This window comes from Mobula birostris, chromosome 6 (genome assembly GCF_030028105.1).
Source record: "Mobula birostris isolate sMobBir1 chromosome 6, sMobBir1.hap1, whole genome shotgun sequence".
NCBI classification, from domain to species: domain Eukaryota; kingdom Metazoa; phylum Chordata; class Chondrichthyes; order Myliobatiformes; family Myliobatidae; genus Mobula; species Mobula birostris.
The window spans coordinates 185,430,139-185,442,307 of NC_092375.1; the positions used below are offsets into that span (position 1 = coordinate 185,430,139).

At 40.8% G+C, this 12,169-nt stretch overlaps 1 protein-coding gene across 4 annotated transcripts in view; it reads left to right on the forward strand.

Annotated features, from left to right (window-relative positions):
- The window catches only part of LOC140199642 (ceramide synthase 6-like), a 311,186-nt gene that overhangs the window by 144,836 nt on the left and 154,181 nt on the right, over positions 1-12,169 (forward strand). For all 4 annotated transcript variants that reach the window (XM_072262067.1, XM_072262065.1, XM_072262066.1 and 1 more), the window contains exon 4: positions 2,205-2,262. In XM_072262067.1, the coding sequence (XP_072118168.1) occupies positions 2,205-2,262 (58 nt within the window). The remainder of the gene's footprint in view (positions 1-2,204; positions 2,263-12,169) is intronic.

Sequence of the window (12,169 nt, forward strand, 5' to 3'; positions counted from 1 at the left end):
GTTAGAGCCTTCAGCATTTTGGGCATCGAGAGAGAGAGGAAGAGGAGAGCCATCTGCAGTACCACCGATGTGGCAGAGAGGGCCTCAAGATGGCTGTGGCTCAAAAGAAGGGAACCATGGAGTCATAAGTAGCTAGCCATCTAGACACAAGCTGGGGTCTGATCAGCCCCGGCTGGGTCACCTGGAGGAGGTTGTATGATGTTGAAAGACCCGAAACACCCGATGATTCCAGGAACATCACTGCAGATGTGTTCAGAAGCATCAATAGATGTATGTACACAGCTTACACTGTATTTTATTGGATATTAGATTTAAGACATTTGGAAATTAATATTGCTGTAGCAATATGACACTATTTTAAAACAATACATTTATGACTGATTTGCTTAAAAAGAAATTTGTGCTGATGGAAAATGACGATAATAACATTGGTGGACAAGTTATCTTTAATTAAGTTGTTAATATAACTTCTATTTTAATGTTATCCATTTCTATGTTCATTAGAAAGAAAAGTGTAACTATTACAGCTTCATCAATGAATCAAAACATGAGGACAGGGAGGTTCTATAAGTGTGATTGCGAGCAGGACTTCGACCAATGTATAAATACTGTACCAATACATAAATTCCAAGCACTGCTGCTGTACAGTGCTCAGCATCACAAAATGCCTAATAAAATTATGTTTGGTGTTTTTAATATATATTTACACAAAATTTATTTCACTGAAGAGACATGCATAAATATCTAGACTGACACTGTACAATACTGCAGGATGCTATGTGGACACTATCAGGAGCTATTTTCAGATGAAATACTAAACCAACATGCCACGTGCTTTCTGAAATAGATGTTTAAGATACAATAGTGCTAATTTAAAGAAGGGAAGGAGAATCATCGGCAATATCCTGGCTAGTACTTATCCCTCAGCCAACATTGCTTTAAAAACTAGAATTGAACATCAAAACGACTGCAGATGGTGAAATCTGAAATTAAAAGAGAAATTACTGGAAACATCCAATAGGACAGACAGTATCAATAGAAAGAGAAACTATTAATATTTCTGGGCAAAGATGTAGTATTTGAATTTGCAAGGAAAAAGCAATTATCTGCTTGTTAACACACTGCTATCGGCGGGAGATTACTATGCATAAATTAAATGCTGCCTTTCCTGTATTGCAAGAATGGTTACCCTTAAGTAATACTTCATTGCAGTAAAATGTTTTGGGAAGCACCGAATGGAACATGAAAGATGTTATATAAAAGCCAAGCTTCTTCCTTTGTGTATGGATTTCTTTCCATCAATTTAGTTCTTCAGCAAATCTTGGCCATCGTAGCTATTTTAAGTTGCTAGTATTTTTATGATGTAACTGCAATTGATTTTGTAAGTTGTTGAAAGGGGTGGCACAGACATTAGTGGTTAGCACAACGCTTAACAGTACAGATGACCTGGGTTCAATTCCCACCATTCCCTGTAAGAGTTAGCACATTCTCCCCGAGACCGCATGGGTTCCACCCACAGTCCAAGGACGTATCGGTTGGTAGGTTAATTGGTCATTGTAAATTTTCCTGTGATTAGGCTAAAGGCTAATTTATATTTCTGCATCAACTCAACGCCGTAAGTACAGCGTTGCCGCGAACTCTACGCAGAGCCTACGCGGATCTCTACGCCGTAGCCTGACACGCACCTCTCCCAAAATGTAACTACGTGTCGCGGCAACACAGACCGAACAGCTGTGATTGGTCTGCTTGGTAGCATTGCATTTCCTCCTACGCTGCAATAGCTTCCCATTGGCCGACTGAAGGGCAGGGAAGGAACTCTGGCTGCAATGCTTTCCATAAAGCTTTACAGACCTCCGAAATTATGGAGGACACATTTCGCTTTTACGAAAAAAGACGCTTGCTTTAAACTTTACCCCGAGAAAGACTACCATGACCATGAAGCCTTGCACGGGCAGGTGTGTGTGCATGTGCAACGTACCCGAATTGCAGAGCGATGCAGACAAACCAACGCACAAGTATAAATGTTCACAACGCGCGTCAGCCACTTGCGTAGGTTACAGCGTTGAGTTGACGCACAAGTACGAGTCAGCCTTAAGAGTGGCTCAAAGGTGGGAAGGCCTGCTCCAGGCTGAATCTCAATAAATAAATAAATATGTAGCAAAATACCTGCTCTCACAATTGTTTTATGTTCTCTTCTTTTACAGGTGGAAATTTACATTTTATCTATATATATTTTCCTATGGTGTAAGATTCCTGAAGAAGGTAAGGCTTCAGCATGTTCAAACAGTTTGGGATAATTTTTATTCTATTCACCAATTCTAATAACAAAGTTGATGCAAACAGAATAAAGAAAACAACACTTTATGGTCATCTCACTGCAGCATTCAGAAGGGAAGTAATTGGTGCTTAAAATACGTAAATAAGATTTGGAAACCAGCAAATCATGGATCAGACAACAATATGATCAAGAAGGACTCATTTCCTACTGACTAAAATTATTGGTGTACTCATGGTTATTAGATATTTCATTGGACATCAAAAAGATCTGGTTTTCACAATAGCAACTTAAGGTTGTGAGGACCATTTTATATTTGAACCGTTTGTCCGATTGGGAAATATGACTTAACTGTTTTGACTAGATCGGGTTTCCCAGCCTTTTTTATGCCATGGATCCCTCACTACCCTTAACCAAGGGATCCGAGAACTGCAGGTGGGGAACCCCTGGACTAAATGGTAATATCGTACAAGGGCACAAATATATCCTGTAAGTAAACATTGGTATCACCAATTGAATAGTTATAAAGTGAATATTTCTGTATAGTAATAGCAATACAAAAATATGGTTGGGAATCTTGAAGGTAGGCGGTGAAAGTGTCAAGAAAACACTCTTAAATTGGTCATCATTGTTGACTTGATAGCATTCATTTTTTTTAGAAATTCTTACAGAATTCTTTTAGTACAGTACAATACATTAAAAACTATGAATTACAATTATATGTATGTATATAGTGGATTCTGGTAAACCGGGACACATTGGTACCAGTACATTTTAGCCAATTAAGTGGCTGCCACAGTTAGCTGAAGTTTCATGGAAATAGTTAAAAAAAATATAAAAAAGACAAACGGAGTTTAACTGAGTAACAAATTATGTATTTAAATAAAGTATTAAACGAATTAGAACACCGCCAATAATACTGGTGGTTGTCCGTCATATCCAATTAATTCAGGAAACCTGTGCAGGATAGTTTTTTTAAAGTGTAAAAGCCATTCCGCTGGGGCAGTTCCACTCTCTTGACCTTGGATGCCTGGGTCCAGGGGTAATGGTAGACGTCACATCTGGGATCTTCCCTGGCTGTGGAGGATGACCATGACTTCCGTGCCTCACCATGCCCTTCGCTCGCTATGAAGCATTGTAGAACTGCCTTCCTGACTGAGTACCGACCTCACTGTAAATCTCTTCCTCCCAGACAGGCTAGGAGCAGGTGGGGGTAGCAAGAGACAAAGAAAAGGAAGCAGGTGGAGCCAAATGGAGGGAGGGAGACATGAATACAGAGGGTAACAGTAACACAAAAGCAACCAGCATTAGAATCATTCTGCCAATCTACATTCCAATCCTTGCTCTGATGGTGACTAGAAACTTACTCTGTAGAGCTGGTTACTGTTCTTCTGAGTATTTCCAGCACCTTGTGCCTTTATTCCGCTGGCCAGAATCTGTCAGCATTCAGCATTTACGATATCTGGCTCTTTGGTGCTACATACATTGTAATCCCTAACTTGACAGTAATTCTGTTGGGTGGTGCGTTGCTTAAAACAAAGTAAAAGGTCAACTTTATTGTAATTTTAGCAGTATACATGTACTGTATACAGTACACAGCAATGAAATAAAGAAACACCATGGAATCCATGCAAAGAAAAGCATCAAACCCCCAACAAGCAAAAAAAAACAAATCTCACAAATGCCAAAAAATGAGGGAATAACACAGAATATAAGATATCAAATAACATTCCTCTGCATCAAGATGCACAACACTATACACATAACCCACAAACAACACATTACCACATATTACAACCAATGTTCCCGCTAATTTTTAGTAGTCAGTGTGCGCAAAAATCTTATGTTGTGCAAATATTTTTCCTGTGACAAAAGTATGTGCGCACTGAATACACACATGGCACAGTATATGTAGGTTTACAAAATATTTGACATAAAACTGCACAGAATAACAACAAAATAACATACACATTTAAGTCACTCAGTTATTTTTTCTCTCTCCTGTCTTTGGCATTTACCCATTCTTTGTAAACTCTACCTAGACTAATAGAACTTCCATCCAATTGATAGCTTTTGATTCTCATTAACATATCGAAATGACATTCACCTAAACATTTTCTCAGCTTGTTTTTGAGTTGATTCATTAGGCTAAAACCTCGCTCACAGTCCGCACTAGATGCAAGAACAGTTCCCCCAATGTCCATCAACTGTGCAAGGTCGCAAACTGTTCATTTTGAAGTACAAATGCCACCATTTGAGCAAAGTTTGAAATCAGTTTGGATTTAATTTTTTCTTACACGGAAAATTTCAAATCATTAAACTGTCTAACTATTACAGTGTTTTCGGCTAGAAAATCATGATATTTTAGACATAAGACATTAACTTGTTCATCGCCAAATGTGAAGTCACAATCTGCAATTGCAGAGAAATCAAAAGCTGACCATTCTTGTACCTCATCTTCAGGAAACCTTTCTTCTAAATGAACACAAAGACTATTTATAAAAGTCAACAGCGAACTTGTATTACTGTGACGTTTTCTTCACGTTGTTGGCTTAGCAAAATTTTAACTTTGTCACTCCACGAAACATTGTCTTCCAGATACTGCTTTCTTATCATGTTAATTTTGCCTCGCGCAAAATGAAGTGAATCAATTGGTGTCAGGTCACTCTTTTGCAGAATCTTGCACAGTACAGCCAGTTCATCACTTAAAACCTGTAAAGCTACTTTGTATGTGATGTTTATCAATTTCTTGTGACAGTATTTAGCCACAGGGTCATTTGGCTGATCTTTTACAATAAAAACTTAGTAAGCTATGTACAGGATTTGAAACAGATCTTTATAAACTTTACGATATGAACACTGTCCGCAAAAGATGGCTGTCGCCGTGATGCAGCTGTACAAACCGGAACAGGAACGGTGAGGTGAAGTAAATTAGTGACGTGCATTGTATTTGAAAAAACGACTAAATAGTTAACAGAAACATTTAGCTAAAAGATTATTTTCAATAAGTATAATTATTAATTATTACATTATTTTAGGTAACTAACCTTTTGTGCGCACATTAATTTCCTTTGTGCGTTATTTGAAAAACGTGTGTGCGTGCGCACACGCGCACAGCTTAGAGGGAACATAGATTACAACATAGTACCACAAATAAATTAATAAATTACAAGGTGCATTTACAGTACAAGTTAAAAAGTAAACAGTATAATGCTAGTGATGCTTCATACGTGGTGAGACCCGGGTGGTAGCAGGGAGTTCAGCAGTCTCACAACCGGGGAGGAAGAAGCTGTTTCCCATCCTAACAGTCCTTGTTCTAATGCTACGTGCCTCCTGGCTGATGGCAGGGGGTCAGAGAGATTGTTGCCTGGATAAAAGGAATCATTGACAGTGCTAAGGGCCCTGCATATGCAGCTCTCCTGGTAAACATCTTGGATGGGTGGAAGAGAGATCCCAGTGACTCTCAGATCATCAGTTTGCAATTCCCGTACAAGATGGTAATGCAGCTGCTCAGGACATTCTCAATGGTGCTCCTGTAAAAATTGGTTAGATTGGTGGGGAGAAATGGAGCTTTGCTTGCCTCAATCTCCGCAGCAAGAGGAGACGTTATTGTGCTTTCTTGACTAAAGAGGTGATGTTGAGGGACCAGATGCATTGGTTATGTGCACTCCCAGAAACTTGGTGCTCCTAACTCTCTTCACTGAGAATCCATTGATGTGCAGTAGGAGTGTTCAGTCTGCACTTCCCTAAAGTCCGCCATCATCTGTTTGGTGTCGTGCACAATGAGACTCAAGTTGTTGTGCTCACACCATCCTACCAGAAGCTCTACCTCCTCTCTGTGTGCCGTCTCATTGTCATCGATGATGACACCAACCACTGTTGTGTTATTGGCAAACTTTAAGATTCCAATTGAACTGGATCTAGCAGTACAGTCATGTGTCAGCACCAAGACCTGGGGTGTGCCAGTGCTCAGCATAATAGAGCTAGAGATGTGGCTGTCAACACAGACTGACTGTGGTCTTTCTGTCAGAAAGTCTAAAATCCGGTTACAGAGGCAGGTGTTGGGACCCAAGAAGAACAGTTTACCCACCAGCTCCTGAGGGATAATCATATTTAAGTGTCGTCTTGAAGTTGATAAACAACATCCTGGTGGATGAGGCATCATTTTCCAGGTGGTTGTGGGAAGGTAGGGAGCTGTTGGGGTGTAAATGCAAAACACAAAAATTGGTGGAGGAACTCAGCTGGCCAGGCAGCATCTATGGAAAAAGGTACATTCGTCGTTTTGGGCCGAAACTTTCCAGCACCTGCAGATTTTCTCTTGTTTGTGTAAATGCAAGAAACGGCTCTCATTTAGGGTGGCAGGGTGGAATTATGTCTCTACCAAAGGATATGTAAACCACTTCTTCCATCCACCAGCCTGCAAGTCACCCTTGGACAAGGTGTAGCACCTGCTTAACCCCCTGCCCCACAAAACAGGGTCATGTGAAGCCTTGGGAGCAGGTGGTGGTCGTATGGAGAGTATTGATAATGACTGAGGTCATCCATTTTGTAAAGACATTGCCCAGAAGAAAGCAATGGCAAAGCACCTCTGTAGCAAAAAAATTGCCAAGAACAGTCATGGTCTTGGATAGAAGAAAAATAAGCACAACTGCTTTGGAACTTCTCAGATTAAAGATAGAAGGAAGACCATGATTGTCCGCATTATCCACAATGCATAATGATGATGATGATTATTCTCATTTTCTAGTAGTATTTGGGTTAATAATTCAGGGGAATAACTGATATTGTATCAGGCAGTAGATGTCCAATGACATTTCACTTTGCTTATATGCAAATGAGCTGAGAAAAGCAGATTAACCAGACACTATCAGAGGAGGCAAATATAATGCCGGGATTACCTACCCCATAAGATATATAATGGAAGTTACAAATTTTGAAAGGAAGATTTCTAGTCTCCACATCCCTAAATTATTTTATTGCTGCTTGAGTATAGGGGCTCCCTGGGTTATGAAAGTGGTGAAATCATCGGACAAAGTCAGCATGGATCTGTGAAAGGAAAATCATGTCTGATGAATCTCATAGAATTTTTTGAGGATGTAACTAGTAGAGTGGATAGGGGAGAACCAGTGGATGTGATATATTTGGATTTTCAAAAGGCTTCTGACAGGGTCCCACACAGGAGATTAGTGTGCAAACTTAAAGCACACGGTATTGGGGGTAAGGTATGATGTGGATAGAGAATTGGTTGGCAGACAGGACGCAAAGAGTGGGAATAAATGGGACCTTTTCAGAATGGCAGGCAGTGACTAGTGGGGTACTGCAAGGCTCAGTGCTGGGACCCCAGTTGTTTACAATATATATTAATGACTTACATGAGGGAATTAAATGCAGCATCTCCAAGTTTGCGGATGACACGAAGCTGGGCGACAGTGTTAGCTGTGAGGAGGATGCTAAGAGGATGCAGGGTGACTTGGGTAGGTTAGGAAGATGGCAAATTCATGGCAGATGCAATTTAATGTGGATAAATGTGAGGTTATCCACTTTGGTGGCAAAAACAGGACAACAGATTATTGTCTGAATGGTGGCCGATTAGGAAAAGGGGAGGTGCAACGAGACCTGGGTGTCATTGTACACCAGTCATTGAAAGTGGGCATGCAGGTACAGCAGGCGGTGAAAAAGGCGAATGGTACGCTGGCATTCATAGCAAGAGGATTCGAGTACAGGAGCAGGGAGGTACTACTGCAGTTGTACAAAGCCTTGGTGAGACCACACCTGGAGTATTGTGTGCAGTTTTGGTCCCCTAATCTGAGGAAAGATATTCCTGCCGTAGAGGGAGTACAAAGAAGGTTCACCAGATTGATTCCTGGAATGGCAGGACTTTCATATGGTGAAAGGCTGGATCGACTAGGCTTGTACTCTCTGGAATTTAGAAGATTAAGGGGGGATCTGATTGAAACGTATAAAATTCTAAAGGGATTGGACAGGCTAGATGCAGGAAGATTGTTCCCGATGTTGGGGAAGTCCAGAACGAGGGGTCACAGTTTGAGGATAAAGGGGAAGCCTTTTAGGACCGAGATTAGGAAAAACTTCTTCACACAGAGAGTGGTGAATCTGTGGAATTCTCTACCACAGGAAACAGTTGAGGCCAGTTCATTGGTTATATTTAAGAGGGAGTTAGATATGGCCCTTGTGGCTAAAGGGATCAGGGGGTATGGAGAGAAGGCTGGTGCAGGGTTCTGAGTTGGATGATCAGCTATGATCATACTGAATGGCGGTGCAGGCTCGAAGGGCCGAATGGCCTACCCTGCACCTATTTTCTATGTTTCTATGAATGACCTGAATTATGGAAATCTGGCTTTATACAATTCTCCCAAATATTTAAAAACATTTTTAAAAATAGGGATAATGATTATTATGAAGACATGTAGTCCTCTTTTATTGTCATTTAGTAATGCATGCATTAAGAAATGATACCTTATTTCCTCCGGTGTGATATCACAAAACACAGGACAAACCAAGACTGAAAAAACTGACAAAACCACATAATTATAACATATGGTTACAAACAGTGTAACAATACCATAACTTGATGAAGGAGCACAGTAAAGTTCAAAGTTTCTCAAATGTCCTACATCTCACGCAGACGGGAGCAGGAAGAAAAACTCCCTGCCATGCCGACCACAGTCCGACTCTGCGTCATCCAAAAACTTTGATCTCTGATCAGCTCTCCAACACCGAGTACTGAGCGCCATCTCTGTCTGAATGTTTCGACCTCCTTCTTGGTCGCCAAAAGCAGGCAAGGCCGGGGATTTTGAGACCTACCTTCCGAAAGATTCCCGACCACACGGTAACGACAGCAGCGAACGGGTGTTCCAGAAATTTCTCCAGATGTTCCTCTGTGCTTTCACATCCATTCTCCATCAAATCAGAATTGTCCACGGCCCCTATTTAACAGATACAATATCATTTTTCACCGGAGGGCTGCACACGCGCGGCGCGCCACCATCTTCTCCTCCCACCATCATAGTGCTTTGAGGTATTTGTTAATGACTGTATACCATATAGTTCCAGTAGTTTACATATGTATTGTGATTGGCTGAATATTCAACATAATAAAACAGGGTATGTATAGAAAATGGATGTTTCTGACATAAGGAGAAATTGGTTTATTAACAGATTCCAGGAACAGAACCCTTAGGTTTGTTTCTAGGAACTGTTATGACTGCCCCCAAGGGGATTACAGAGGAATAAGGGAGGAGCTGACCAAAGTTGATTGGAAGGGGACTCCAGCAAGGATGATGGCAGAGCAACGATGACTGGAGTTTCTGGAAGCAATTCGGAAGGTGCTAGATTGATACATCACAAAGAAGAAGAAGTATTCTAAAGGCAGGATGAAGTACCTGTGGCTGACAAGGGAATGCAAAGCCAACATAAAAGCAAAAGCGAGGGAATATACAGAGCAAAAATTAGTGCGAAGTTAGAGCATTGAGAAACTTTTAAAAATGAACAGAAGGCAATTAAAAAAGTCGTAAGGGGAGAAAAGCTGAACTATGAAGGGAAGCTAACCAATAATATCAAAGAGGACACCTGAAGTTTTATCAGATACATAAAGAGTAAAAGAGACACAAGTGTAGACATTGGATGCTAAAAATGATGGCGGAACAGTTGTAATGGTGGGACAGGGAAATGGCAGACAAAATGAAAAAGTATTTTGCATCGATTTTCACTGTGGAAGACACTGGCAGTATACCAGAAGTTTGAGAGTGTCAGAGGGCAGAAGTGAGTGCAGTTGCTATCATTGGGGAAAAAATGCTTGGGAAACTAAATGGTCTGAAGGTAAATAAATCACCTGGACCAGATAGACTACACCCCAGGATTCTGAAAGAGTTAGCTTAAGAGATTGTGGAGGCATTAGTAATGAACTTTTAAGAATCAATAGATTCCAGGGGACTGGAAAATTGCAAATGTCCCTCAACTTTTCAAGAAGGGAGGGAGGCAGAAGAAAGGAAGTTATAGGCCAGTTAGTCTGATCTCAGTCATTGTGAAGATCTTGGAGTCAATTGTTAAGGATGTACTTTCAGGGTACTTGGAGGTACATGATAAAATAGGCCAAATTCAGCATAGTTTCCTTAAGGGAAAATATTGCCTGACACATCTTTTGGAATTTGCTGAGGAATTAACAAACAGGACAGACAAAGAAGACTCTGTGGGTATCCTGTACTTGGATTTTCAGAAGGCCTTTGACAAAGTGACACACATGAGGCTACTCATCAAGATAAGAACCCATGGTGATACTGAAAAGATACCAAGGATAGAGGATTGGCTAATTGGCAGAAGGCAAAGAATGGGAGTAAAGGGAGCCTTTTCTGATTGACTGCTGGTGACTAGTGGTGTTCCGCTGGGGTAAGTATTGGGACCGATGACGGAATTGCTGGCTTTGTGACAAGTTTGCGAACAATACAAAAACAGATGGGGACCAGGTAGTTTTGAAGAAGCAGGGGTGCAGCAGAAGGATATCCACAGATTAGGAGAATGGGCAAAGAAGTAGTGGATGGAATGTATTGTTGTGATGTGTACGGCCATACACTGGGGTAGAGGAGAAAAGCATAGATTATTTTCTAAATGGGGTCAAAAATCAGAAGTGCAAAGAAACTTCAGTGTCCTCATGTAGGATTCCCTAAAGGTTAATTTGTAGGTTGGATCAGTAGTGAGGAAAGCAAATATAATGATATCATTCATTTCAAGATGACTAGAATATAAAAGCATGGATGTAATGATGAGACTTTATAAAGCACTGGTGGGGTCTCACTTGGAGTATTGTGAGCAGTTTTGGGCTCTTTATTTAAGAAAGGACGTGCTGACATTGGAGAGGGTTCACAGGAGGTTCAGGAGAATGATCCCGGGAATGTAAGACTTATTGTATGAGAGGCGATACACAGCTCTGTGCCTGTACTCACTGCAATTCAGAAGAAAAGGGGGATCTCATTAAAAGCTATCAAATGTTGAAAGGCTTAGATAAAGTGGCTGTGGAGAAAGTGAGCACAGAATGGAGATGAGGATGATTTTCTTTAGCCAGAGCTAAAGAATCTGTCGAATTCTCTACCACAAGCAGCTGTGGGGGCCAGGTCACTGAATGTGTTTAAGACGGAGGTTGATGGATTCTTCTAGTCAGGGCATGAAAGGTTAAGGGGAGAAGTCAGGAAAATGGTATTGAAAGGGAAATAGATTAGCCATGATGAATTGACGGAGCAGACTTGATGGGCCAAATGGCCTGATTCAGCTTCTATGTCTTACAGTTTTATGGCCTGTACTATTAAAATGGCAATTTCCCATAGTTGCAATATGCTAGTTGATCTGTTATAGCATTGTGGAGTGAGGGATAAATATTGGCATGGACACTGTGGATCATCCCTGAGTTTCTGTGAAGTTGAGTATGGGCAGGGCCTCTATTTAATATTTAATCTGAAAGAAAGGTGGCACATCAGAGAGGCAACGCTGTCTCTCATTGCTGTACCGGAGGATCAGATGAGAAGTATCAGAAAATCTGTACTATTTGTTGAGATCAATTTGCAAATAGATTTCATAGCATGCACACAGATTGTGATAGAGAAAATGATAATGTCTTTCTGCTTCTAATTACCGACATTTACAGTTCTAACAATAATTCATAAAACCGGTCATTCGCATATCATTTGCCAACAGTAATTTAGTTTGTACAATGTTATGAAACACCCAGATAGGTAAGACCATAAGACATAGGAGCAGAATTAGGCCATTCAGCCCATTGAGTCTTCTCCACCATTCATCATGGCTGATCCATTTCCCTCTCAACCCCAATCTTCTGCCTTCTCCCCTTATCCCTTCATGTTCTGATTAATCAAGAATCTATTAACC